The sequence below is a fragment of the Notechis scutatus genome, chromosome 4 (genome assembly GCF_049901735.1).
Source record: "Notechis scutatus isolate UNSWTSFEM ecotype Mainland chromosome 4, rNotScu1.2, whole genome shotgun sequence".
Classification (NCBI taxonomy): domain Eukaryota; kingdom Metazoa; phylum Chordata; class Lepidosauria; order Squamata; family Elapidae; genus Notechis; species Notechis scutatus.
This window is the reverse complement of record NC_142012.1, coordinates 83,844,092-83,870,653: the sequence shown is the minus strand read 5'-3', so window position 1 is coordinate 83,870,653 and position 26,562 is coordinate 83,844,092. Positions and strand designations below refer to the sequence as shown.

The following is a 26,562-nucleotide window of genomic DNA, read 5'->3' as shown; positions in this document are numbered from 1 at the left end:
CCAGAGAAGAGGATGTTGCCTGCATTTAAAGAGTGCGAGATCCAGATCCCTCAAACTGCCAGGATCTTTTAATACGTGAAAAGTTAGAAGGCAAAGAGTGCTTCGGAGCAGAGACCAACCAGAGGCGGCTCTTCTTTTAATGGGTAATTAAAAGATATGAGCTACAATGGTGAAGGCAAAGCTCACAAATCAAGCACCAATAAAAGCAGGGAGCATGGTGCCAGGGGTGTTCAGCCATCCCCCACTCCCCCCAAGCCTATTTTCCCCTGCAGAGCCAGGACCACCAGGGCCAATCCACTCCCTGTCTAGTCAATGGTCTCGGCTCGGTTTCAAAGGTTTGCCCTGTCTGGAGGGAAAGCTGTAATTCAAACTCCCTTTTAGCTAAGATGTAAATTAAAAGATGACAGGTGGCAGATTTTTGCCAGCTATGCCGGTGATTTTACGATATGAACTGTCAGTTGCAAACATTTCACTGGAGAGAAAGGGCTTTGTGCCCTGCTCCCAAAACGGAGGCTTATAAATGCTTTCTTTCCCTGGGGCACTTTCCAGGGCTATGAAGCAGAAATGGAGGCCCTGGAATGGCCCTGCTGTGTCTAATCCTGCAAACATTGGGATTCACCTAAGGTTTCTTGTACTTTGTCTTGTCTGTGCATGCTCCAGCTACATATATAAGGTCCAGATCAAAGACTGATACTCGTAAATACCCTGAACGTAAAACACGTGGAACTTTATTCCTATGTCACAACAGTAACTCATCAGAATGCCTCAGTTATTATTGCTTTTACATGCAACCCTCACTTCCTTTGCAATCCAGCTGCATAAATGAAACGAACGGTCAATTTCCTATAAAGGTTATAATGTGTGAATTGAAACCAGTTGATTTAGGTGGTAGATGTACTTTTGAATACCTTCAAGTCACTCTTGACTCCTGGGTCTTGGCCATTGCCTGGATTAATCCCAGTCATTTTCTGGGCAATATTTTTGGAAGTGGTTTGCCATTCCCTTCCTCCTGGGACTGGGAAGACATGGCTGGCTTAAAGTAAACCAGTTCGTTTCCATGTTTAAGCTCATGCTTTTTGGTTTCTGTCCCGGGGTCTTTTGGTTTTGAACTGTGGTGTTGGAGAAGACTCTTCCTTGGACTGAAAGGAGATCCGATCAATCAATCCTGAGTCCTTTGGAAGGACAGATATTGTAGCTGAAGCTCAAATGCTTTGGCCACCAAATGAAAAGAGAGGACTCCTTGGAGAAGACCCTGATGTTGGGGGAAGATGGAAGGCAAAAAGGAGAAGGGGATGGCAGAGGATGAGATGATTGGATAGTGCCATCAACGCAATGCACACAAATTTAGGAGACAGTGGAGGCCATGTGGACCTGGCATGCTATGGTCCATGGGGTCACAAAGAGTCAGGCACAATTTAGTGACTGAGCAATAAAAACAACCAGTGTCTCTAACCACTACACCAAAGGGGCTCATATACAAGGTCTACTTGAGGACAAATCCCAAGGATTATGAAGTTGTATCTCAGGGAACATCTGTGAATTGGCAAACATCCTTTGGAACATCCTTTGGAAGCATAGAGGAAATCCTCCTACCATGGAACAGCCATTTTTATGGTTCTACAAAAAATGGCTGCTCAGTTCCATCAGCCATGTCAAAATTAATAGTGAAGAAAACAATGAATGACCCCCTGCCTTCCCCTCAATCTGTCCTCCTTTAATAGACTCAATGCCTAGGCCCCGAGAGGTCTGAAGACCTCGAAGGGTTTGCATGAACAAAGAAGAGTGATGTGGGAGGAAGGTGTTAAAAAGGAATTGGAGGCCTCACACCTGTGCAACAGGTTTGGGAAGCAACTTCAAAGCCTTCCATTAAAAATAGATACGGTACAAACAACAAAAGTAAACAGGAGAACCGTCTTCGTTCTGGCAGAATAGCTCGGCGGGGGCTTTGCTGCTAAAGAGGACTTCAGCTTTGAGGCTCAACATGATGTTGATTAGTGCAAATAAAGCTTTAAGTCAGGCACCTTTTCAGAAATTGCAATCAAACCCCGAGACTAGGGCTTCAAAAGCTTCATTAGCTGCCCCCACATCAAATATAACCTCCCAACATGAGCCCCACCGAAGGACTTGAGTGGATGGCAAACACATTCTCTCTAAAGTTCTTAGCTGGTCCTTTTTGATTGTTTTTGCAAATAGGAAACAGCCTGGATAAACAAGCACATTAAAAGAAATATCAGGAAATGGCCTCCTGAATCCTAAAGAAAATGCACCAGGCAAGGACTATGACACAACACAAAATCTATATTAAAAGGATAATGCATGGCATGTTGTAGATCAGCCATTTGGTAGAAAATAAACCCATTCAATGTATTTAGAGAAATGTTATGTAAGGAAAGTACATTTCTTTCTCATATGCTTATGTGCAGAAAAGTTATTTGACTAAAAGGATTCTAACTGCAGCAGCAACAACAACAACAAAAAACAGATTTCAGATTGCTTCCCTTGGCCCAGAGAAATTTAACATGCCATTATATAAGGGACAGAGGTCACGAGGATCTGATTCACATCTGGACAGTGTGGCAAATATAGAGCATTTCAGTGAGATTTCCTAGAAATTGTAGGAGGGGAACTGTGTTAGTTAATCTGTGAAAATGAACAAGGGGGCAGGAGCAGACGCAGCACTCAGGTGGCATTTTCTTACGTGCGCACTGAAATCAATGTTTCCTTGATGGTAAGAACAATTAACCAGATTGCCTCCAGAAGTTGTGGCTTCTCCATCACTGGAGGTTTTTGAGAAGAGATTGGATGGCCGCCTGTCTGAAATGGTCGAGGGTCTCCTGCTTGGGGGGGTGGGGGTTGGACTGGATAGAAGACCTCCAAGGTCCCTTCCAACTTTGTTATTCTGTTCTGTTAAATCAGAATCTTTTCCAACCAGCACTTTTTATTTAAGGACATAAGCTTCCATGAGCTTGGTCTAAGGCCAAAGGAATGTAAATTCTATGGTTGTCAGGCTCACCTGAGACTCTCCAGGCAGGATGAGGTTCTCAGCCACTGGACAACACCTAAATAGAACTTCACATGGGGGAGGGGAGGGATTTTCTATGAGTCTGGTTCCTACATTTTGAGGAAGAACTGAAGAGCAGGGCCCTTTTTAGAGTGGGATGAGGAGCTGTAAATCAGGGTCGCCCAAGGACGGCCTCCCAGCAACAGAAGAGCTCTTACTTTCCAATATTCCCGCTGGTTCTGAGCGGGGCTGGCCCTGGGTGGCCCAACTCAGGGGGTCAGGAGTCCTGGGCCTCAACCACTATGCCAGCCTGGCTCTTTTAAGAACAGCCCAGATCCAAATCCAGCATCATTACCAGCCACCATCCAGCTGCCTTTTCTGAGGGGACTCTACAGGCTCGCTATCGCTTAGATGCTCTCCTGGCCCTGTTTTTCTCCCCTGCTGAGATCTCGACAACCACGGTATTCTGCAATGTTACATATCTTGCCCTGCAGGAAGCCAGGAAGAGCTGTTCAGGGGACTTCATTCTGCAAAAACAAAAGAAAAAAAGACCCCCTAACCTTGTTGACAATCCCAACTCTGTCAAGGACCTTGGAGTACTCACCTCTAATGATCTAAGTGCTAGAGCCCACTGTAACTACATAGCCAAAAAGGCATTAAGAGTTGTAAACCTAATCCTACGTAGCTTTTTCTCTGGTAATATCACACTACTAACTAGGGCATACAAAACATTTGCTAGACCAATACTCGAATGCAGCTCATCAGTCTGGAACCCACATTACGTATCTGATATTAGCACAGTTGAGAAAGTCCAGAAATATTTCACAAGAAGAGTTCTCCACTCCTCTACTCATTGCAGAATACCTTATGCCACCAGATTCGAAATTCTAGACCTAGAAAAGTAGAACTACGCCGCCTTCGATCCGATCTAAGTATAGTATATAAAATCATACACTGCAATGTCCTACCTGCAAATGAATACTTCAGCTTCAACCATAACAATACAGAAGCACACAATAGATACAAACTCCAGGTTAACCGCACCAAACTTGATTGCTGGAAATACGACTTCAGCAACAGAGTGGTCAATGTCTGGAATACTCTACCTGACTCTGTGGTTTCTTCCCCAAACCCCAAAAACTTTTAACTTTAACTCTACTATTGACCTCACCCCTTTCCTAAGAGGTCTGTAGGGGGCGTGCATAAGCGCACCAACGTGCCTACCGTCCCTGTCCTATTGTTTCTTTCTTTTTTTCTCTTATATGTATCCATGTATTCATAACTATGTTTTTACTTATACCTATTATCTTGTAAGCAATTGACAAATAAATAAAATAAAATAATAAAATAAAATAAAATAAAATAAAATAAAATAAAATAAAATAAAAAATAAAATAAAATAAAATAAAAAATAAAATAAAATAATAAAATAAAATAATAAATAAAATAATAAAATAAAATAAAATAAAATAAAATAAAATAATAAAATAAAATAAAATAAAATAAAATAAAATAAAATAAATAAAATAAAAAAAAATAAAATAAAAAAAAATAAAATAAAATAAAAAAAAAAAAAAACCTTTGAGACTTCGGCCTAAGGCCCTCCGCGGGCGCCCACTCGGCGGCCCCCAAGCGCCTGCCCTGGAATCAGGCGCGCATGCGCGGCTATTCCAGCACCGATCGGCCGGCGGACAGCGGCTCCCCGACCGGCAGGCGGGCAGGTAGGCCACCCACTAGGGCCGTCCCGGCTTCGGGGACGCGGCATTTCCGGAGTCTCGGCCCCATAGGATGCGGAGAGGGGGGTCGGCCAGTCTCCCGTGGCACCCGAGCCCCCTGCGGCCGCGTCTGAGGGTGACCTGAGCCGCAAAGCAGGCAGGCGGCCTGCTTCCCCTCCCCCCGCATTGCTACGGCAACTGAGCGCGGCGGTTGAGGCGACCCCCCTCTGCCCGCGCGGACGCTCGTCTCCACGGCAACCGGTCCTCCCGCCCTCCCTCCGCGAGGAGAGGGGGAGCGTTGCGCAGCACCCGGAGAAGCTTGGGTTTCCAGGGCAACGTAGTCCCTCCTCCTCCTCCTCCTCCGGGAAGGATGCTTTCTCCTGGCAGGAGCCTCTGGGTGGGGCCGGGGGAGGGGAGCGATTCGGGGACAGAGCTGGGCCGGGAGGGGCTTCTTTGTCCCGGGCAGAGCGCCAGCCTTGCCAGGAACAGACGGTGATGTCATCCAGGCAGCCTCCCAGCATCGTCCGTCGTGGTCCATGGACTCCAGAGGGATGGGGAGAGGGGCGGGGGAGGCTCAGGGATCGCTTGTCCAGGGATTTTTTTTTGGGGGGGTGGGCAAGAGGGGACAGTGAGGATGAGGAGTCTTGGGGTCACAGTGGGAAAAGATGCCCAACAGGCCTCTTGGCTCTGTTTCCTGGGGGGGGGGGAGTTGCTTCCAAGCCCTGTGTGCAGGTAGAGAGATCACTCCTGGCCTGGCCTCTCTCTCTTTCCTGAATCCTCTCTTGGTGGATGGACCCAAAGACATATAAAGGGAAATATAGGAGGAAGGGAATCATCATCATCATTATCATCTGCCTTCCAGGATAGGAATCTAACAGAGCAGTTTGTAAGCATTATAAATACTGTCAACAGAAGCACAACAAATATGCATTCAATTAACGCATTCTTCAATTAAAGATGGTGAAAATAGATGATAAATAGGTAGGTAGTTGGGCGGATCATAGAGATGATATATAGATTATCTATCTATCTACGGATAGAGGGATGGATGCATGGATGGATGGATGTCTGCTGCATAATTAGATGTTTGGTGGATAAATAGAGATGAGTGGATGGGTGGGTGGTTGTTTGGTACATAGATATTTAGTGGATAGATGAGAAGAAGAAAAGAAGGAATTCTTAGGTTGTTCAAGCAAGGTAACAAAAAAAGCACAAAGCAGCGATGTCAGCAGAATGTAGTAAAAATGTCATTGGGATTTGTGACATCACAATTGAAACTTTGCTTTCCATGGCTCCTGTCTTAATTGGTTGACCATATCTTTTGGACATCCTCTGGGATAAAAGCATAGCAGTAAGAAGGACCAAGCATTCACTTGCTGAATTTTACAGACTGTAAAACCACATTTTTCAGTGTTTAAGGCAATGGATTACTTTGTCAGCGAGTCGTTCAAGGTAAACCAATCTGAGGGCCCTGAAAATTTAGTTATTAATGGGGTTGAGAAGTGAATGTCTGATATGCCTGTAAAAATGACTACATGAAAAACATGAGTTGTGGTTTCAATTATTATCACAATGGCAAAATCCAACTACCTAAGGAATTTTTTTTTAAATGTTCAAGACTTACGTGGAATGTATTAAAATGATCTAAGAATAAGGCTCTTCTGAAATTTGGAGTTGTAATTTTGTATAAATATAAACTAATAACAATGGGTGGAAGAACAGCCTTAGAAGTGACAATGAATAAATCAAAATGATGGATAGCTTCGCCTTTTAAGATCAACCATCAACAGTAAAGGAACAAGCACATTATAGCAGCTATGAAAGCCTTGAAAAAGATATTCAAATTCTGTGATGTGCTTATATCTACCGTGTTTCTCACAAAATAAGGCCGGGCCTTATTTTTTTTTGACCCCCGAAAAAACAGCTAGGCCGTCTTTTCGGGGGTGACTTAATTCCCCCCCCTTGCATCCTTGGGCGGGCGGGCGGTGATGGCTTGGATGTTGACCTCGGCGTTGGTGGGGCACTTTGTATTGGGAGACCTTCCGCCACCGTTGGTTTACCTTCTTCCCGTGGTGCCGCGGCGTTTAGAGCAACGCCGCAGCGTTTGGCGCAGCCATACGCGGCCAGCCAGGGCTCCTCCCTGCAACCAGAGCCCAGCGGAGACACTCGGCTTCAGGCGCTCCTGTCGCTGCCTTCCCTTCGCCTTCGAAGGCAAAGCCAATTCTTATAAAAAAATGACTCCCTACTACCAGTATGACAAAGACTCCCCTGCCCGAGAGGGCAGCCCAACCCCATGTGGGGAGGCGAATCTCCTGGGGCCGCAGCGCAGGATCGGCCCACCCCGGGAGAAGCGCCCAGCCGCCATCCCTGCCTGGCACCAGGCAGAGTGCAAAGAGCTTCACATGGGGCGCCCAGCGCAGCTGACAGGCGGGCCCTCCTGCCCAGCAGCAGAGCTCTCGCCAAGGCAGCGAGCGCCTCCTCGCCGGGCCCTCCGCTCATCCCGCCAGAGCCGTGCTGGCTGGGCAGAGCCGGGAAAGCGAGCCACGGGTGCGTGCCCGCCTGCCAAGTGAAAGAGCCGGGCCGACCCGAGCTTGGCCTCCTCCCCAAGTCCCTCCAGCACGAACCCGAAGGGGCCACCGGGAGAGACTGCCTGAGGCAGTGATAGCGCCCACCCATCCGTAGACAGGGAGGCAAGGCGACAGCCTGTGCCACGTCCTCTTCCGAGCTGAGACCTGCCGAGTGAGCACCTCTGCCCAATGCCCATGCTGCTGCAGCGTTTGGAGCTGCCGGTGGATTTGGAGATGCGTGGGGATGGGGACGGGCTGGGCGAAGGGTGGAAAGGACAGGCAGCTTCGGCCTCTCTCCGCTGGAGCCGCTTGCCAGGGAAGCAGCGCTGCCATCGAATTGCCTCCCTGCCCACGGACAGGTGGGCGCAATCACTGCCTCGGGCAGCCTCTCCCAGTGGCACCTTTGGGTTCAGGCTGGAGGGACTTGGGAAGGAAGCCAAGCTCAGGTCGGGCCGGCTCTTTCACTTGCCAGGCAGGTGCGCACCCGCGGCTCGCTTTCCCGGCTCTGCCCAGCCAGCACGGCTCTGGCGGGATGAGCGGAGGGCCTGGCGGGGAGGCGCTTGCTGCCTTGGCGAGAGCTCTGCCATCAGGCAAGAGGGCCCACCTGTCAGCTGCGCTGGGCACCCCAGGGGAAGCTCTTTACGCTCTGCCTGGCGTCAGGCAGGGATGGCAGCTGGGCGCTTCTCCCAGGGTGGGCCGATCCTGCGCTGCGGCCCCAGGAGATTTGCCTCCCCATGTGGGGTTGGGCTGCCCTCTCGGGCAGGGGAGTCTTTGTCATACTGGTAGTAGGGCGTTGTTTTTTAAAAAATTGGCTTTGCCTTCAAAGGCGAAGGGAAGGTGGCGACAGGAGCGCCTGAACCCGAGTGTCTCCGCCAGGCTCCAGTTGCAGGGAGGAGCCCTGGCTGGCCGCGCGTGGCTGCGCCAAACAGCGCGGCGTTGTTCTAAATGTTGCGGCAGCATGGGGAGAAGGGAAAGCAACGGTGGGGGAAGGTCTCCCAATACGAAGTGCCCCACCAACGCCAAAGTCAACACAGGCAGCACCATATCTGGGTATGCAATAAAAGTACTTCCTAACAGCAAGTCCCCCCCTCCATTCCTCCCCATTTCGCATGTTTAATATAGGCCTTAATTTGGGGGAAGGAGCTTAATTTGATTTTATTCCTATAAAGCATGCTGGGACTTCCTATTGGGGGAGGCCACATTGTTGGAGAAACACGGTAGAAAAATCAGAATTGTGCAAACTGTGACACTCCATGGAAGCAGAAGTTGGATCTCAAAGAAGCAGGGTAGGAAGGTTATTGATGCTTTGAGCTTTAGTGTTAAAGAGTCCTGAGAATACCATGGGCAACGTCAAAAGCAATAAATGGATCATCAACCCAGAGTTCTCACTGGAGGCAGAAATGACAAGACTCAAATTATTCTACTTCATGTTATGCGAAGACCTTAGTCTCTGAAGAAAGCTCTAATGCTGGGAAAGATTTAGATTTAGCTGGAAGAGACCTTGGACAAACCTAGCAAGAAGGTAAACAGTGTTGCAATGCAGGCCTGTGTCATTTTGGGACCTGCGTCGGTGTATGTTCATTTGCCAAGGTGTGGCCCTTGCATTGCGATGCTCTCATGCTTGTGTTGACCAACATTGTTTGAGCATGTCCTGTTTTTGGATGGAACACTCAACAGATAAGTTGATTCACTTCACACTCACTTTAACATCTATGGAGAAAAAAAAGACTAGGCATTTAACAGGAGTAATGACAGCACTGCATTCTAAGAACACCAACAGAATTAGATTTCAAATGTAGTTTTCCTTGTTTTTAAGAAACTCCACACATTTGCTTACCCCACTCCCTTCCAGCACTGATCATGTTACCTAGTTGGGTAATGAAAGGTCTGCTAGAAAACAACCAAGCTCGGAGAGCCCCAGGGACCCCACAGTTTTCCTTCTCCGCCTGCTCTCCACAAACCCCACTCTCTTCTAGCACTGATGATGTTACCTAGTTGGGTAAGGAAATATCTACCAGTAAACCCGCACGCTTAGAGAGCACCAAAGACCCTACAGTTTAACCCTGAGCAATAAATATTCTATTGGTAATACAGTGTGTGTTTTATTGTAAGATAACCTTCATGTGTTGTCTGTTTTTCCTTTTACATAGTTTCCCATCGATGAAATATGAGTCACTTGCGGTTGCTCGCTGATACTCTGAAATGTTGTGGCATTTCTTCCTTTGTGAAGAAGAATGTAAACAGGACAGTATTTTGGCCAAGTCGGCCTTATGTTTCCCCTGGAGTCAAAGAACCATTTTTGAGCGGGAGCAATTCAACCTATGTTGAAGAAATGTATTATGCATGGCTTGAAGAACCAAATAGTGTGCATAAGGTAAGATTTATGTATTTTAAACTTCTTAGGACACTTTAAAATGGATGTTTGTGGTTCTGTTTCCTCTCAGTGCTGTGTGTGCTCCCTGTTTATCCAGATTTAAAATTCAGGTGAGAAATGTGTTCAGAAATTAAACTTTAATTAATAGGGGAACCCCAGCAGGTTTCTTCCACGGTTATTTGGCTTTTACGTTCCTCTTATAATATTATAATTCCGTTGTGATTATCTTGTCTCGTGAAATCTAGTATATGACTGCTGTGCTACATGATCTGTTGCAGACAGAAGAGTGGGTGGAAAGGAACTTTATTGTACATAGTTTGTTAATTAAGTTTGGAATTCTTGTGCTTTGGTATTTCTCAATTTTGGCATAGCAACATTGTATTCTAACTTCTAAACTTTATTTGGAGCATCAGGGATGTTTTCTTTCACAAAGTATAAGCTATTAGATTGGTTGAGAATATCAGCAAATTGCGTTAGGGGTCTTGAACCTATGTGAAGAAAATAAACTCTTATTACTAAATATTTAAATAAACTTTAAGTTATAAACTTTTATAAATAACACTGTTTCCTAATAGCTTATGGTTTTCCTACAGAATTCTGTATTTTTATTAGCCACTGGATATGGCCTACTATTGCCCTTTCCCATGATATTTTTTTTTAAATCAGTACTTAGATTCCCAAAATGCAGGGATTGACTTTAGAAGTATAGGCAAATATTGCACAGATTTACCTGGATTCCATCTTTAGTATTCTATAATATTTCAAAATAAACTTTTGAGGAGGTTATCTCCTGGGGAGAATGCCATGAACACCTATACATCCAGAGGAAACATTTTGCAGTGACTGAATGGCCATAGATCAAATAATATATTTGAAATACTCGGTCTGTGTGTGTGTGTGTGTGTCTGGAACTCACTACCTGACTCTGTTGTTACATCCTCAAACCCCAAAAACTTTAACCTTAAACTGTCTACTGTTAAATTTGATTGGACAAGGAGAGACAAGCAACGGGAAAGGGATTAAGGGAGGAAAGTTAACTGGCACAGTATTCTGTTGTTGGAGATTTTGCCGGTCTAAGCTAACTGTTTCTCCTTCCTCCCACTCCCTCTGCCCTCCACCATCTTGGTTAGTCTTGGGATTTATTTTTCCGTAATGCTACTGCGAAGGCTCTTCCTGGACAGATCCTCCCTTCATCTTGTCCAGACCCATCTGAAATGCAAACATCCCTCATCCAAAGCCATGGGCTGACTAAAGCCCCTGGGAAGGCTGAGAAGCTGGTTGGAGACCACCTGGCGGTCCAGTCTTTGATTAGAGCCTACCAGGTAAGTGAACAAGAGGGCTTCCCACCATTTCCATGTGAAAACACTGGCGGAAGCTTTTAATAAACTTCTTCCCAATGTTGTTCAGCTTTATACCTATTCTGCCAAAGGAGATATTTGATTTTGCGAAGGTTCTTAATCTAATTTCTAAGGGGTTGGGTAGAAAGAGTACCATCAGGCGTAATGATCCATTGTTGGTTCTTGGGTGACTTTAACAGGGAACAATAATTTTCACTCTATACCATTTCTGTGCCATGTTTCCTTAACTGCCAGATTCAGTAAATATGAAGCAAAGAAAGAGAAAGGAAGGACCGTAGACTTAAGCAACAATCTTAGAAATTGCACCAAATCATCTTAGAATCTTAGAAATTGCACCAAATAAAGCATTGCATGGTTATGTACTAGCAACAAGAATCTCTTTGTTAATAAAATGGAGGAAGGGAGGGAGGGAGAGAGGGAGGGAGGGAGGGAAGGAAGATGGCACCCCTGTAGACACTCACATAAGATGGCTATAGGGCTTGTTACTTGGAACCCTGACAGAAGGAAGGAAGAAAGGAAAGAGCTACTGTACATTCTTCTGCTAGGCTTTCTGTTTCTTCTTCAGAACAGAAACTGGTTTACTGTGATATCAATACCAGCTGAGCAGAATTAAAGTGAACTGTTTACAATATAGCCTTCCTAAGTGGAATATGTTCAAAGCAACAGAAAGAGCCTCCTCCTCCTCTTGTAAATTGACCAGAAGCAACATCTCATCCAACGCTGTAGGTGCAAGTAGGGCATTCAGAAGGAAAAGTCCTGTTTCCTAATTCTCTGACTCTTTCATTATATTCAGTGTCCCAGGAATACTTTTACCAGATCTGTGTGTGTCTCTGGTAAATATATTGACCAGATAACTGAGTGATAGGAAACTTATTTCATAAAATAAAAGAGCCGTGGTAGCTCAATGGTTAGAATGCAGGATTACAGGTTGACTCTGCCAACTGCCATCAGTTCGATCCTGACCTTCCATCTTTCTGAGGTGGATAAAATGAGGATCCAGACTCTTGAGTTCGATATGCTGACATTTGCAAACTGCTTCAAGAGGGCTGTAAAGCACTGTGAAGCGGTATATAAATCTATGTGCTATTGCTATAACTTACTTGTTTCTAAACACTCACATAGGCACACACTGGAATGGAACAAGTCATCATAGCTGACTGGTCATGGCCAGCTTGCCAGGGGACAACTTTATGGGATTCATTTACCTCCTTTTATTTTTGTCGACTATGTTTTCGTCAATGGATTATTTTATTTCTTACATCAAAGGAAATCATTCCTAAGACTGCCAGCTTTTGTAATGCTTTGATAAATAATAAAAGAATCTAATCCCACATGGAATTGGCAAGTCGCCTGTGGTGAGTTGTCCTAGACCCCATGCTTATCTACTTAGAAAATATTTAAGCAAATTCAAGCCTAAATTGAACTTATCAGAAAGGTTCTATGCATATCGCATCATGCACAAATGTAAGAATAACCATACAAGTACCAATTTGGGATTGTTCACCACTGAAATTTCCCCGTGCTATTTTGTGGTGTAGATAGGGTTCTGTCTGTTTGCTATAAGGAATGCACCTTAGAATTTTAATTTTGAACTTAATTTTAAAATAAAAAAAGAAACTAATTAGAATTAGAATTTTAATGCTTGCCATTGGATAAAGAAATGCTTTTCACTGCTAATTGGGCCAAATGTTGCAAACTAGGTAAGACAAGATTTGTTATAATTCCCACACCCAAATGACAGGAGTTCTTATTTTCAGTTTGTAGGGCACTACAAAGCCCAGCTTGATCCTCTGGGGATCCATGCCGTTTCTTTTGCTGCTTCCATGAATCACTGTAATTCCACAAATTTTGGTGAGCTTCGATTGACTCTGTTTAGCGTGATGTTTGTTCTTTTCCTCGCCTTTCCTACTTCCCGTCTTTCCCATTCTGACCTCTTCAGATCCGGGGACATCACGTGGCTCAGTTGGATCCCTTAGGAATCCTGGATGCTGATTTGGATTCATTCGTTCCATCGGATTTAATCACTACTATAGATAAACTGGGTGAGAGTTTTAAACCGCATGGGCGGTAAATTAATATCCATAGTCAGAGGAATGTCTCCAGGAAACAAAATGCAACTAGCAAGTTAGTTAAGCATTGTAATGTTCTTTCCTACTGGAGCGTAGCAGCCAAATCTTCTTTAGTGGGATTGTCCTCTAATTATGTGTATTAGTTTATCGTAAGTAGATTATCATTTTTTAAATATGTTTTTTGTGTAGGTTCACACATGCATTGTATACTTAACTGAAGGGGGTCCCTCTGTGTGTGTGTTTCTGACTGTATAGGGCTGAAGAGAGAGGTTTTTAAGTAGCAGGAATCTGAACTTTAAGAAATATTAAGAAATATTCAGGTGGTCATCCCAAAGGTGCTTTTTCAAGAGGCAACTTTCTTTGTTTTGCCTTGAAGACATTTCACTTCTCATCCAAGAAGCTTCTTTGGAGTTTCTTCGGAAGAAGCTTCTTGGATGAGAAGTGAAACGTCTTTAAGGGAGGAAAAAGTTTAGTTGCGTCCTGAAAAGTCACCTTTGGGACAACCATGAGCTTTATGACTAAAAATCTCCATAAACATGTTCAGAAGTCAGTTCCCTCTTTAAGAAATTAAACTAAGAAATTAACACCAAAATAAGAAATACTGTGATAGATAGATAGATAGATAGATAGATAGATAGATAGATAGATAGATAGATAGATAGATGGATGGATGGATAGATGATAGATAGATAGATAGATAGATAGATAGATAGATAGATAGATAGATAGATATAGATATAGATATAGATACAGATACAGATACAGATACAGATACAGATACAGATACAGATACAGATATAGATATATATGGCATTAACTTGTATTGTAATGTCTTGAAAAAAACTGCTCCCATGGTTGCAGAAATCTCCCCATTGAGTATCAAATGTGTGTTGGCTCTACACCCATGTTGGGCTGAGCAGTGTCACCTTATGAGCCGTTCCATAGGTCAGCCATGTCTTACGGCACAGCTGGCTCAAATCTTGTCCTGCAGGGCTCCATCAGTAAAGTGTGGTTTAGCTGGTCACTCAGTGTGTTGGGTGAATCCAGCCACTCGGCAATGCTGCTTCTCCCCATGGGAAGGTCTGAGAGGGAACAAGGGGAGCCCGTCTCGGGTGGAGATCCTTGAGTGGGGGGTAGGACCCTTGTTTGATTTTGGCTTGCCAGCTTCCTGCCCCTTTGCTAACCATGTTCCTGTCACAGAGTTTTATGGCTTGTACGAATCTGACTTGGACAAAGTCTTCCGACTACCGACCACCACCTTCATAGGAGGAACTGAGGCGATGCTTTCTCTCCGGGAGATCATCAGGCGGCTGGAGGTCAGGGCAGTTGTTGCTTCTCCTAAATGGGACTAAGGTGATTTTAAGTCTTCCACCAACACAGACAGGGCAAGCCACTGGCATATAAAGAGAGAGCAATCCCCACACCTCCCTTCTAACCTGATGGCATAATCTAGTTAGGTCATGAGACGTCTGCAAGAAAACCACCAAGCTTAGAGAGCAGAAGGGCCCCAGCAGTCTCCAGTTTTCGTCTTCTGGTGAGGAGTAAAGTCTGATGACCCAAAGTGCTTGTATCATTTCTTTGCTACCAATTTTTGGTAAATTAATATCCATAGTCAGAGGAATGTCTCGAGGAAAACAAAATGGAGCCAGAATTCCGGGAGGTAATACTATGGTAGGGAGAAAGGCAGCCTTGCATGTAAGGTGTAGCAATAGACTGTAAAGGAAAAACTTTATTGACTTGTCTGTCATATTCCCCCCCCATCTTAATTTGTACATCTATTGCCTTGCTGCCCAGAATACCTATTGTCAACACATAGGGCTGGAATTTATGTTTATTAATGATGTGGAACAGTGTGATTGGATCCGGCAGAAGTTTGAGATGCCCGGCGTCATGAAATTTAACAATGAAGAAAAACGGACGTTGTTGGCCAGACTGGTACGAGCCACAAGGTATATTTGGAAGGATGTGATGAGCGTGTGCTGTTGAGATCTGCCTGAGATCTCAGCAAAGCTGTCTTAGCTCTTTAATAAATGCTTAGAGTTTCTCCCCCTGCCACCCCTGCATTCTTAGGACAGGCTGAGGCAAAGAAACTACAAAAACACAAATTTTTTTTGCCTGCCCCCCCCCCCCCGGCCCCAGTTAATGAACCTACCCATGAACGCTTGTCCTCTCAAGAACGTTTAAACATTAATTTCACATTGTTCCTCAAATACAACATTTGCCTTCCCTGGGAGTATTTATTCAGCGAGACAGCCATAGATCACTGTTGCCCGAGTTTAATTAAAATAAAAATGAATTCCAGCCAGATGCTTTTAATAATTGGGTTAACATGGCATTTGAGTGACAGGCTGTTAACCGCATGTCATACAGAAGTTTTGCTCATTTATCTTTCTGAAAGTGGGGAAAAAACCCTTCAGCCATACGATTTCTGCTGCTTGTGCTGATTAACATGAGACAGATTGATTTAATTAAGTGGGAAGGCATTTCTTAGTATCTAGTTTATATACAAGAAGGACAGACTCCTCAATAATCATTATAGGGAGGGATTCTGATCCTGTATGTCTCTCCCCTCCTCCCCTCTCTTCTCACCACCCCTCCCCTCCTCTTCTCTCCCCTCCCTCCCTTTATTTTATTAAGGAATCACTCCTGTTTACTTGTTGCTGATAAATAAATAAATAATAAATACTCTTGTATTCAAGTGCAAGTTCTAAGATTGTGATTGTTTGATGTTATTATACTTGCTACATCAATTAATATTTGCTTCTTGTTTTGTCAGCAGACTTGTGTTTGCCCATAATAAACAGTTACTTTTTTCACTTCCTTAGGTTTGAGGATTTCCTGGCTAGGAAATGGTCATCAGAAAAACGCTTTGGCTTGGAAGGATGTGAAGTCATGATTCCTGCTCTTAAAACGATCATTGATAAATCGAGTGAAATGGGAATTGAATATGTCATAATGGGGATGCCCCACAGGTAATTGCCTGGCTGGTTCATTTAATCCCTCAGCCAGAACTTGCTTGCAGTTCCTGAATATTATCAGGGATTTGGACCTCGGGTTTTTTTTCTCTAGACATTGGCTGTAGAATGCTGCTAAGAGCTGCAGTGGCGCAGTGGCTGAGTGAAGTACTGCAGGCTACTTCTGCTGACTGCCAGCTGCCAGCAGTTCGGCAGTTTGAATCTCACCAGGCTCAGGGATTGACTCAGCCTTCTGTCCTTCTGAGGTGGGTAAAATGAGCACCCAGATTGTTGGGGGAAATAGGCTGACTCTGTAAACCACTTAGAGAAGGCTGTAAAGCACTGTGAAGTGGTATACAAGTCTAAGTGCTGTGCCTATTGCTACTAGCATCGAGACACACTTAAAGAGTGGCATCGGGAGCAAATCACATTTATGTATTGACAATGAATGAACCTCTTAGTAATAGCAATATGGCTTACATACCACTACATGGTTCTTCACAGCCCTCTCTAAGCAGTTTTCAGAGTCAGCCTATCGCCCCCAACAATCTGGATCTTCATTTTACTGACTTTGGAAGAATGGAAGGCTGAATGAACCTCGAGCCTGGTGAGATTCGAACTCCTGGAGTGAGCAATGAATTAACCTGTAATACTGCATTCTAACCATTGTACCCCCACGCCTCTAGATAATAGGTAGGTAGGTGGGTGGATGAATGGATGGACAGATAGATTGATATATGATAGATAAAGATAGATCATAGCCAGCAATAGCAATGGTCCTTAGACTTATATACCGCTTCACAGTGCTTTCCAGCCCTCTCTAAGCGATCGACAGAGTCAGCCTTTTGCCCCCAACAATCCAGGCCCTCATTATACCGACCTGGGAAGGATGGAAGGCCGAGTCAACCTTGAGCTGGTCAGGATCAAACTGCTGGCAGTGGAATGCAGAGTAAGCCTGCAATCCCGCATTCTAACCCCTGCGCCTTAACATTGCATCAGTCTTTTTCAACACAGGACTACTGAGTGCTCAGGATAGGGAATGGAAGAGAATTCCACCAGTCATGGTTCTTCAAGTGCCTTGAGAACAAGGATGGGTGTGGAAACACAGTTCCCTGGACCCGTGACTAACATTTGCCACAGATCTTGGCAGATGAGGCTGAGTTTGAATTAGAAGCCAGTTTGACCACTTTGAAATCTAAGCCATTAATTTATCTTACAGAGGCAGGGAATTTTGATTTTCATAAACGAGCGCATGATCTACTTGCCTAAATATCTATGAAGATTCTCAATCATCCAGGTCATGGTTGCCTCAAAGGTGTTCTTCCAAAAAGTGACCGGACTTCCTTGCTTTTTTCCTTTGAAAACAATTCGCTTCTCATCCAAGAAGCTTCTTCAGTTCTGAAAAAGAACTGAAGAATTGAAGAAGCTTCTTAGATGAGAAGCAAATTGTTTTGGAAAAAACGCCTTTGGTTGGGACATTGTGGGAAGTCCGGGAAACTTTTAGTTTCGGAATTCCACAGATGTGCCAGGTGCTATTCTAATAAAGGTACTTTAGAGATTATGCTTGTCTTGGAGTTACTGACAGGAATGGAGGTTCCCTAGAACACTGACATCCAGATTTGCATGGAATATCATTCCCTATTTTTCAGGGTCTGCCCCCCATTTAGTGTGTTACTGTGTTTGCACTAATTTGTTCTGTTACTAAGAACATTCCTTTTCACTTGGGGGGTTGGTGGGGGGAGACACACCTCAAATCTTTTTTTTTCTTATGATCTCCCTTTCCTATTGTTTTGTTTTCAATTTCTTGCTTTGCTGTCAGTTAAAGTTCAAAGTAATAAACCCTCATCATACAAATTTTAACATTCGATGCTGTTGCATGCTGCTTTTTTTCAATTGTCTTGTCCATTGTTCCCAACATTTGGCAGTTTAGCCATTCAGCTTATTTTCTATTTATTAGTGGTCTGCTAATTTCAGCGGTTTGTCTTATCTTTTAAAACAATTCTGCTCACATTTAGGTGAGGTATAAATACACTGATAATAACATTAGGGAGAGAAATAGTAACATTTTAAATCGTGATGTAAGACACTGATCACAGATCTTAGCCATCGATTATACATAGTATAGATTTGTTGATTTTTACCTCTTGTGATTTATTTTGGATGCTTTTTTTTTTTCCCCAGAGGAAGACTGAATGTGTTGGCAAATGTTATTCGAAAAGAACTTGAGCAAATATTTTGTCAGTTTGACCCAAAGCTTGAAGCAGCTGATGAGGTGGGAAAATATCCTTTCAACTTTTCAGAATATTGTTGGCTACAATTGCTTGTCTTGATCACACTGTTGTGTAGGTATCTTGGGTTTTGACAACTTGATCCACTTTCCATAAAAGCCAGAGTGACCATTTGTTTAATTAATTTTGATTAGTTAAGCCAATGGACAATTGAGAAAAAGCAGCAGGCAACAGCATCAAATGTTAAAATTTGATATACAGTCATGCTGTGCCATATCACTGAACAATGATTGTTTACATTGTATTATATATATATATATATATATATATATATATATATATATATATATATATATATATATATATATATATATATTCATAGATTTTCACAGGTATGCAGGTCTTGGCGTGTTCGGGTCTTTTCCCATGTAAGATTGAGAGCATCTTGGCAACATTTCGACGAGGTCCCACTTGCCATCTTCAGGCTGGTGCTTTCGGCTTCGTGCTTGCAAGAGCAAAGCACAACAGACGAACACAATACAGAAGCCTGATGATGGTAGATGAGATTCTGCCAAAACGTTGCTACAACTTTAAAAGCACAACTATAATGACGTGGGAAAATACCCGAACAAAGCTGAATACCATACATGTAAGTACCCGTGAAAACTTAAGAAAACACACACACACACACACACACATATATATATGGATCTTTGGTTATTCGGGTTTTCTCCCACATAAAATTGGAAGTATTTTGGCAACGTTTCAATGAAATCTCATTCGTCATCTTCAGGCTTGTGTCTTTGGCTTTGTGCTTCTCGGAGTAATGATTACTCCAATAAACATTAATAATAATAAACATTACAAATAAACATTACTCCAAGAAGCACATGTATATATATATACATACACATACACATATACATACACATATACATATTACATATACATATATATATATATTAAAGCAAGAATTCCACACTTGGTGTATCAGTTGTCTGTGGAGGTTCTCAGTCATCCAGGTCATAGTTGTCCCAAAGGGGCTTTTTCAAGAGGCAACTGGACTTTCTTCTTCTTGTTTTTCCTTTGAAGACGTTTCACTTCTCATACAAGAAGCTTCTTCAGTTCTGAAATGAAGAAGATTCTTGGATGAGAAGCAAAATGTCCTCAAGGAAAAATGAAGTCCAGTTGCCTCTTAGAAAAACATCTTTGGGAACAGGATGTAGTTTTTATTTCTTTTAAAGTAGCTTTGGAGTCGTCTTCTTCTATCTCTGTGTAGATTAAACTGTTGTACCGAAGGATGGAATGATCAATGAATACAAAAAGAAGGGCTACCAGAAGTTCAGGTGACTACCAGAAGCCAACAAAGAGACACCAAAAACTGTGTAGTTCTCCCAAGCCTCTATTGTTACCTGCAGTTTTGCATACCTATTCTGGAAGCCATAGGTAGAATAGGTGTATTATCAATTATTTTGTTGTTGGGCAGTTAGAAGGAAAGTGAAGAAACTTAACAGACAACATAAACACTCTCCTGCTAGGATTCAACTAAGTTGTGAAATAAAGAACAAAACAAACAGCTCAAGGAAGTTCAAATTTTCAAGAGTCAGCTACAAACTTTGAATTCTTGGTATACTTGTCCCAAAGGTGCTTTTTTAAAAGAGGCAACAAGACTTCCTTGATTTTTTCCTGAGGATGTTTCACTTGTCATCCAGAGCTGAAGAAGCAAAACGTCTTCAAAGAAAAACCAGAAAGTCCAGGTGCCTCTTGAAAAAAAAGCCCCTTTGGAACAATCCAAGACCTGGAGGGCTGAGAATCTCCATAGATTCTTGGTATACTTTGCTGATTCAATAAAGACATACAAATAAGTCAGAGTTTAGGTAAAGAAATCATTGCTTAATGTTCTGCCAAGCCATCCTAGGAGCATATGCTTATATTAACATACATTCCTCATTACTGGTTGCCTAAGGGATCTGGAGATGTAAAATATCATTTGGGAATGTACCATGAGAGAATCAACCGAGTAACGAACAAAAAGATCACCCTGTCCCTTGTGGCCAACCCATCTCATTTGGAAGCGGTAGATCCTGTTGTCCAAGGCAAAACCAAAGCTGAGCAGTTTTACAGAGGGGATACCGAAGGAAAAAAGGTAACGTTATCTTAATAGATTCAGTCGAGTGTCCTACAGTTTCAATTTTCAAAGCTCCAGTTGAATTTATAGAAGAAGGTCAGTGGGAAATCACCATGGATGTCCAGTACAAGCCATGATGGCACCCAAACTATGCCTGGCACATCCTGTCATCATTGTGTGACTGAGAGGGGTGTAGGACAACTCACCACGGCCAAGTCACTGTGGGAAAATTAATTGTGGGACAACTCAACACAGGATAACTCAAGGGAGGGACAAGTGAATTGCAGCAGGGCTTGCCTTACTTTAGGGTTGAGTCTTCTCAAGTTTGGAACTCCTTGAGGCTGGGGTGAGCTGCAGTTTTCCCCTTGTCCCACTCTTGAGTTACCCTGCATTGAATTGTTCCAAGGCAAGTGGTCCCACAGCGATTCGGCCATTGTGAGTCGGCCGGGGCAAGTTGTCCCGTTCCGACCAGGAGAGAAGCTAGAGAAATCATTTATCTGCTCCAGAAGCTCTTCTAAGAATCTGGCCCCAAGACATTGAGGGCACTGAGGATCATACCCAGTAGGCCTCTGTATCTTCAGAAGAAGTGCTTGAGGATCTGTGGAGATGCAAAGATCTTCTTTTCAAAATTGTTAAAGCAGCTGTATCTTTCCAGGCCCACCTGGTAATTTTGTAGAACTGCTCTTGGTTTAAGGGCATGAAGGGGCTCCAGGATGCAGCTTTTAAAGCATTGCACAAACCCTTAAAGAAACACCCACAACTGCTTTAATTCCTGGAAAGGAGGTGGTTCATGCAACTGCTTCACAATCACAGGTCCTCTTCCAACACGCTTGATCACCTTCTTAATCATCTTTGTGAATTCCATCCAAAAACAGACATGCATGTTTGTAAGATGGTTGATTGGAAACTACATGCATTGTTTTTAAACCCATTCCGACTTAGGTTATGTCTATACTTCTACATGGAGATGCCGCCTTTGCTGGTCAAGGAGTGGTTTATGAAACTTTCCATCTGAGTGACCTTCCACCGTACACCACAAATGGCACTATTCACGTTGTGGTCAACAACCAGGTACAAATTAGAGACTGTCCTTAAGACTTTGAGTTGCATTAGCCTCTTTCAACAGCTCTTTCTGAAGCGACTGTAATAGATAACAGAACCTATGTGACATCTGGTCCCCCATGGAACCAAATTGTCCTTTGGCAGAAAAATACGGGTTAAGAATTACAGTTCTCAGTAGATCCAGTTAACCAGAGTTGAACTGTGGAGTCCTCAGTGCTCTTTGAGCTGGGTGGTTTTCTTGAAGACATTTCATGACCCAGCTAGGTAACATCATCAGTGGGGAGGGGGGGTTATTATCTAATTAGACAATGAAATGTCGGCAGGCAAACAACCCAGCTCAAAGAACACCAATGAGTTCACTTGAATAACTTTCAGTAACAGAGAAGTGAAAGAAGGGGAATACTGCAATTACTCAGTTAAGCAATTTATCTCGCATTTTAGATTGGTTTTACTACGGACCCCCGAATGGCTCGGTCCTCTCCATATCCCACAGATGTGGCACGGGTAGTCAATGCACCCATCTTCCATGTGAATGCTGATGATCCAGAAGCGGTGATGTATGTATGCAATGTCGCTGCTGAGTGGAGAAACACTTTTAACAAAGACGTGGTTATAGACCTGGTAAGGGCTCTTATTCTTTACCCGAACAGATATCTAACTGGGTGCATAAAACCTTCCTTCCTGTGTGTACAGGAGAGCTTTTCAAAGCAGCCCCTTCCTCTCGGTGTGTTTTCTGTTGCTGCTGCTGCAAAACATCTCCTGGGAATTTCTCAGGAGCAAAGCATCCATGGAGGGTCTCAGCCCTTCAGGTCACGGTTGGCCCAAAGGTGCTTTTTCAAGAGCCAACTGAACTTTCTGGTTTTTCTTTGAAGACTTCTCATTTCGCTTCTCATCCAAGAAGCTCCTTCACCTCTGGCTGGAAAGTGGGGAATGGAAGGATTTATACTCCTTGCAGACCGCTGGCCATTTGCATTCTTTTCACGGGTTGTTAAGGAGGTTTATCTGTGTCCTCAGGGTCATCTGAGTGGTGCAAATGTGTGTGGAGCCTTCTTGGAACTGTTGACAGAATACAACTGTGTTGTAGACTATAGATGGTGTTCTATCCGTCTCCCTCTGTTGAGAGAGGGCTGTTCAATTTTGACATAGATGGCCTCTTTGGCCCCTCTGTTAAACCAGTGGTCCTCTCTGTCCAAAATGTGTCCTTTGTTCAAAAGAGTGGCCTATGTCTTTTAAATGCAGATGGACTGCTGAATCTAGTCCTGATGGGTTTGTTCTCCTATGTTGTGCCATGCACTTATGAAGTGGTTGATCTGACCCTGAGGACACGGACAAACCTCCGAGTGGCCTCAATGACTTGCTGAAAGGATGCAAATGACCAGTCGTCTGCAAGGAATATAAATCCTTCCATTCCCCACCATCCAGTCAGAGCTGAAGAAGCTCCTTGGGTGAAGAAGCGAAACATTTCCAAAGGAAAATCAAAGTCTAGTTGGCTCTTGAAAATTGGAACAATTAGGAGCAAAGCTGTTGTGAGAAGAGACCATCAGTATGATCTTGCCTTTCGACCTGTAGACTCTGGAGAAAATACATGTACTTTTCAAATTCTGATCCTTAAGTTCGCCGTACAGAGAGTCCTGAATGTGAGCCAGTGTTAAGAAGCTGAATGGTTCTCTTAAAATGTATGTAGAAGTCAATGAAAAATAGGATCTCAGGTTGCTGTGATTAGATGCTTCACTCTGCAGGAAACCAAATAAATTGTTCTCCTCTTTAAAAATATACCACTTATGCTTGCCAACAGTTCATGTTTTGCTATTTTAAAAACTTGCCGTTGGGTAGATAGCAGCAAAGAACATGCAATGCTAGAGGTGACTGCTAGATGGATGGCAGGCTCCACCTCTTCCCCCCTGCCCTTGCTCTCTGCTCTCCACCTGTCCATCTTTATGATTATCATATTGATGTATTTATTCTTGACATGTTCCTTTGTCATTGTTTATTTTATTGTTCTATTATTTTACTTCTGTTTTGTTTACACACCTTTCACTTTTCTTCCTTTTTATGACTTTCCTTTAGCCTCTGATCCTGGCTAGTCGCCCTACAGCGAGAGGCGGCAAATAAATTTAACAAATAAATATATGCATTTCAACAATTAGTAGTTAAGTAAGTCTGAGCACCATTTTACATGAAAAATGGCAGGAAAGACATCAGAAAAGGAAGGAATAATTTCTTTCACTCTGTTTGGAGAGTGAACAGGGTACAACTTCATCCTGCTGTCTGTGGAGATTCTCCACCATCCTGGTCCTGGTTGTCCCAAAGGGGCTTTTTCAAGAGGCAACCAGACTTTCTGTGTTTTTTCCTTGAAGATGTTTCGCTTCTCCTCCAAGAAGAAGCTGAATAGCTGAAGACGCTTCTTGGGTGAGAAACGAAACGTCTTCAAGAAAACAACAGCAACAAAGGAAGTCCAGCTGCCTCTTGGAACAGCCTCTTTGGGACGTCATCCTGATGAAAATCCAATCCTCCTCTGCAGGTTTGTTATCGAAGACGAGGCCACAACGAAATGGATGAACCCATGTTCACTCAGCCGCTGATGTACAAGCAGATTTCAAAGCAGGTGCCGGTGTTGAACAAGTACGCTGACCAGCTGATTGCTGATGGGTTGGTCACGCTGCAAGAGTTTGAGGTAGACCCTGGCGATGCGGGGTGCCGGTTTTGGGACAAGGAACATTGCTGTAACCCATTGCTCCAACTGGGGCACCTTCCCGCCAATTGTTATTTTTCTCCATGTAACTAATGATGGAAACCAGATTGTTACTTCTAAGCCTTTAAAAATACAGTAACATTTAACATCTAGCAATGTTAACCAAAACAAGAACCAAGAGCAGTAGATATGGCGAGTGAATAATAACCAGAAGGGTGAAAAGCAAATCCATCAGGGACAAGGGATGGAAGATTTGATGGCTGCACACAACATGCCATTTCGAAAACGGGGCCTAAACCCCAAGGCATCTCCTCAACGGTTACCGGCAGACTTTCTGTATGTTTCAGGGCTCCAGAGGGGATGGGCTTCCGTGTCCTTGGAAGCAAGAACAGATCACAGAGAGCCAGCAAGGATTGTGGGTGCCTTCTTAAGCCAAGTTACTCCAGAAAGCTCTGATTCCAGCTTTTATAGAAGAGTAGCCAGATGCCATTTAAATGGTTATTGCCTTTCTCTTGCCCTAGGTCAAAGAAACGTTGCTTCTATAGTGTGTGTCACCCACCCCCTGCCCCCACTCTTCCTTTCCCCAAATAATTGGCCTGATCTTAAATCCTGCTCATTGTGACTTGGAAGGAGGAAGTCTCTTATGTACTACAGTGGGGGTTTTTTGTTTGTTTGTTTTGTTTAGCGCATGGCACATGTTTAGCCAGGGATCACCCTGAGGTGGCTGGCTGGCTGCCAAAAAAAGGGATTTTTTGGGGTGGTGTTATCTTTACTGAATGCCAGTAGGCAATTAGGGGAGGCTCCTTTCTTGTCCCTTCCATGGTTTATTCGCTCCCGGGAATCGAGCCTCAACGACCTCCGTGGTGTGCAGGCCCAGCGTCTTAACACATGAACCACCACAGTCCCCTACTACGGTGGTAAAAAACCTCAATGGGATTATATTTATTTGTTTTTGCCTGTGTGGAGAGCCTTGTTCATGTTGAGGAAGGGAGTGGGGGCTCTCTTATCCTCACAGTGGATGAAATATTGGGGGGTGGGGTGTTTTTGAAGACACCAGGTGAGCTCATTGGCCAAGTGAGGTCTTCAGTTTTAGAATATAACGATGTAACCTCAGGGACCAAATGACAATTAGGGCAGCAGTGAAACCATTCAGAAGGCTGCTTCACTCACTGGGTCACCATAAAGGGAGAGTCCCTTCCTAAGCGGCTCTTCAAAGCCTCAAGGCGTCATCCAGTATGGCCATGGTTGAGGGCCTTCTAAAACCCACCCATGTTCTTCAAAAGTCCGAGAGCTTCCACAAAGAACCATGAATGTTCCAGGAGGCCTTTGATGGGTCATGGCTATCTCTGGCCTCCAAGGAATATCCTTCTAGGTGATTTATAAATCATAATTCAGCGAGACGTGGTTGATACACTTGAGTATACAGACAGTTCTGATATATGTTTGTGGGAAGATAGTCATGCAAATTTGGGAAATCAGAAGAATGTTGGGTAGATGAATGTTTCCAACCAAGTAGTCTTTCTTCTAATGCTGAAAAGTGCAGTTAATTATAGTTTTCTGTTAGATGTTAGACTGTGACTACTAGCTTTTAGATACACCACATTTGGAAGTTAGCTTTATATCTGTACAATCAAGGTAGATATCATTTCACAGTGTGTTAAATTAATCTTGTTGCTTAGATTTGGAAATAATTTGATAGTTCCTTTCCAATACTCATATTCAGTCAGTGGACTGGCACTCGTAACAGATTTGCTTGTTGACAAGATTTAAGCCACATCAAGAAGGCTGGCAGCATTTTTCAAGAGGAGATCCAAAAAAGGAAAATACGGAAGAGGAGAGAAAGATTGATTCTGGATAAGAATTGGTTAAAAACTCACTCTCTGGTCGAACCAGTAGTTCCAGTCTGTGATTTCTCCCTCCCTCCCACCTTCTATTCTACAGGAAGAAATTGCAAAATATGATAAGATCTGTGAAGAAGCTTACGCCAGGTCGAAAGATAATAAAATTCTCCATATTAAGCACTGGCTGGATTCTCCTTGGCCAGGTATCAAGATTGTTGGCAATTGTGCTGAGATGCTTAGCTTTTCAGTATTTCCCCCCTCCCTCACTCTTAAGCATGGCTAATGGTGCATGTAATGTTTCCACACTTAAAAATAATGCATTTTGATTGGTTAAATATTGTTATTGGGGGGGATCAAGGGTATCGGCATGTGGAACATGTAAAAAAGGGGCAGAATCCCATTGGCACAATTATGGCTGCCTACTTGACTGTTTTGGCACACACACACACACGCACGCATGCACACCAGCATCCTTTATGGTGGTGACAGCTTTCTTATTATTTTCCTCTAATCATCCTACGTCTGTCCCTTTGTGGACCTTTTCAAATATTAAATTTATAAAACAGAAGCTGT

The 26,562-nt window shown here is 43.6% G+C and overlaps 1 protein-coding gene across 3 annotated transcripts in view; it reads left to right on the top strand.

Moving 5' to 3' along the window:
- The first annotated feature begins 4,649 nt into the window (after window positions 1–4,649).
- Window positions 4,650–26,562, top strand: part of OGDHL (oxoglutarate dehydrogenase L) — a 42,819-nt gene continuing 20,906 nt past the window's right edge. The window contains exons 1-13 of one of the 3 annotated variants that reach the window (XM_087963972.1): window positions 4,650–4,722; window positions 9,434–9,657; window positions 10,788–10,979; window positions 12,955–13,057; window positions 14,285–14,400; window positions 14,879–15,033; window positions 15,910–16,056; window positions 18,220–18,310; window positions 20,233–20,412; window positions 21,337–21,465; window positions 21,898–22,077; window positions 23,978–24,130; window positions 26,090–26,192. In XM_087963972.1, coding sequence (XP_087820098.1) covers window positions 9,451–9,657; window positions 10,788–10,979; window positions 12,955–13,057; window positions 14,285–14,400; window positions 14,879–15,033; window positions 15,910–16,056; window positions 18,220–18,310; window positions 20,233–20,412; window positions 21,337–21,465; window positions 21,898–22,077; window positions 23,978–24,130; window positions 26,090–26,192 — 1,756 coding nt within the window. In that variant the 5' untranslated portion in view covers window positions 4,650–4,722; window positions 9,434–9,450. Of the gene's footprint in view, window positions 4,723–8,727; window positions 8,806–9,433; window positions 9,658–10,787; window positions 10,980–12,772; window positions 12,867–12,954; window positions 13,058–14,284; window positions 14,401–14,878; window positions 15,034–15,909; window positions 16,057–18,219; window positions 18,311–20,232; window positions 20,413–21,336; window positions 21,466–21,897; window positions 22,078–23,977; window positions 24,131–26,089; window positions 26,193–26,562 lie in introns of those variants that run through there. The other 2 variants (XM_087963974.1, XM_087963973.1) reach the window with 2 other exon arrangements.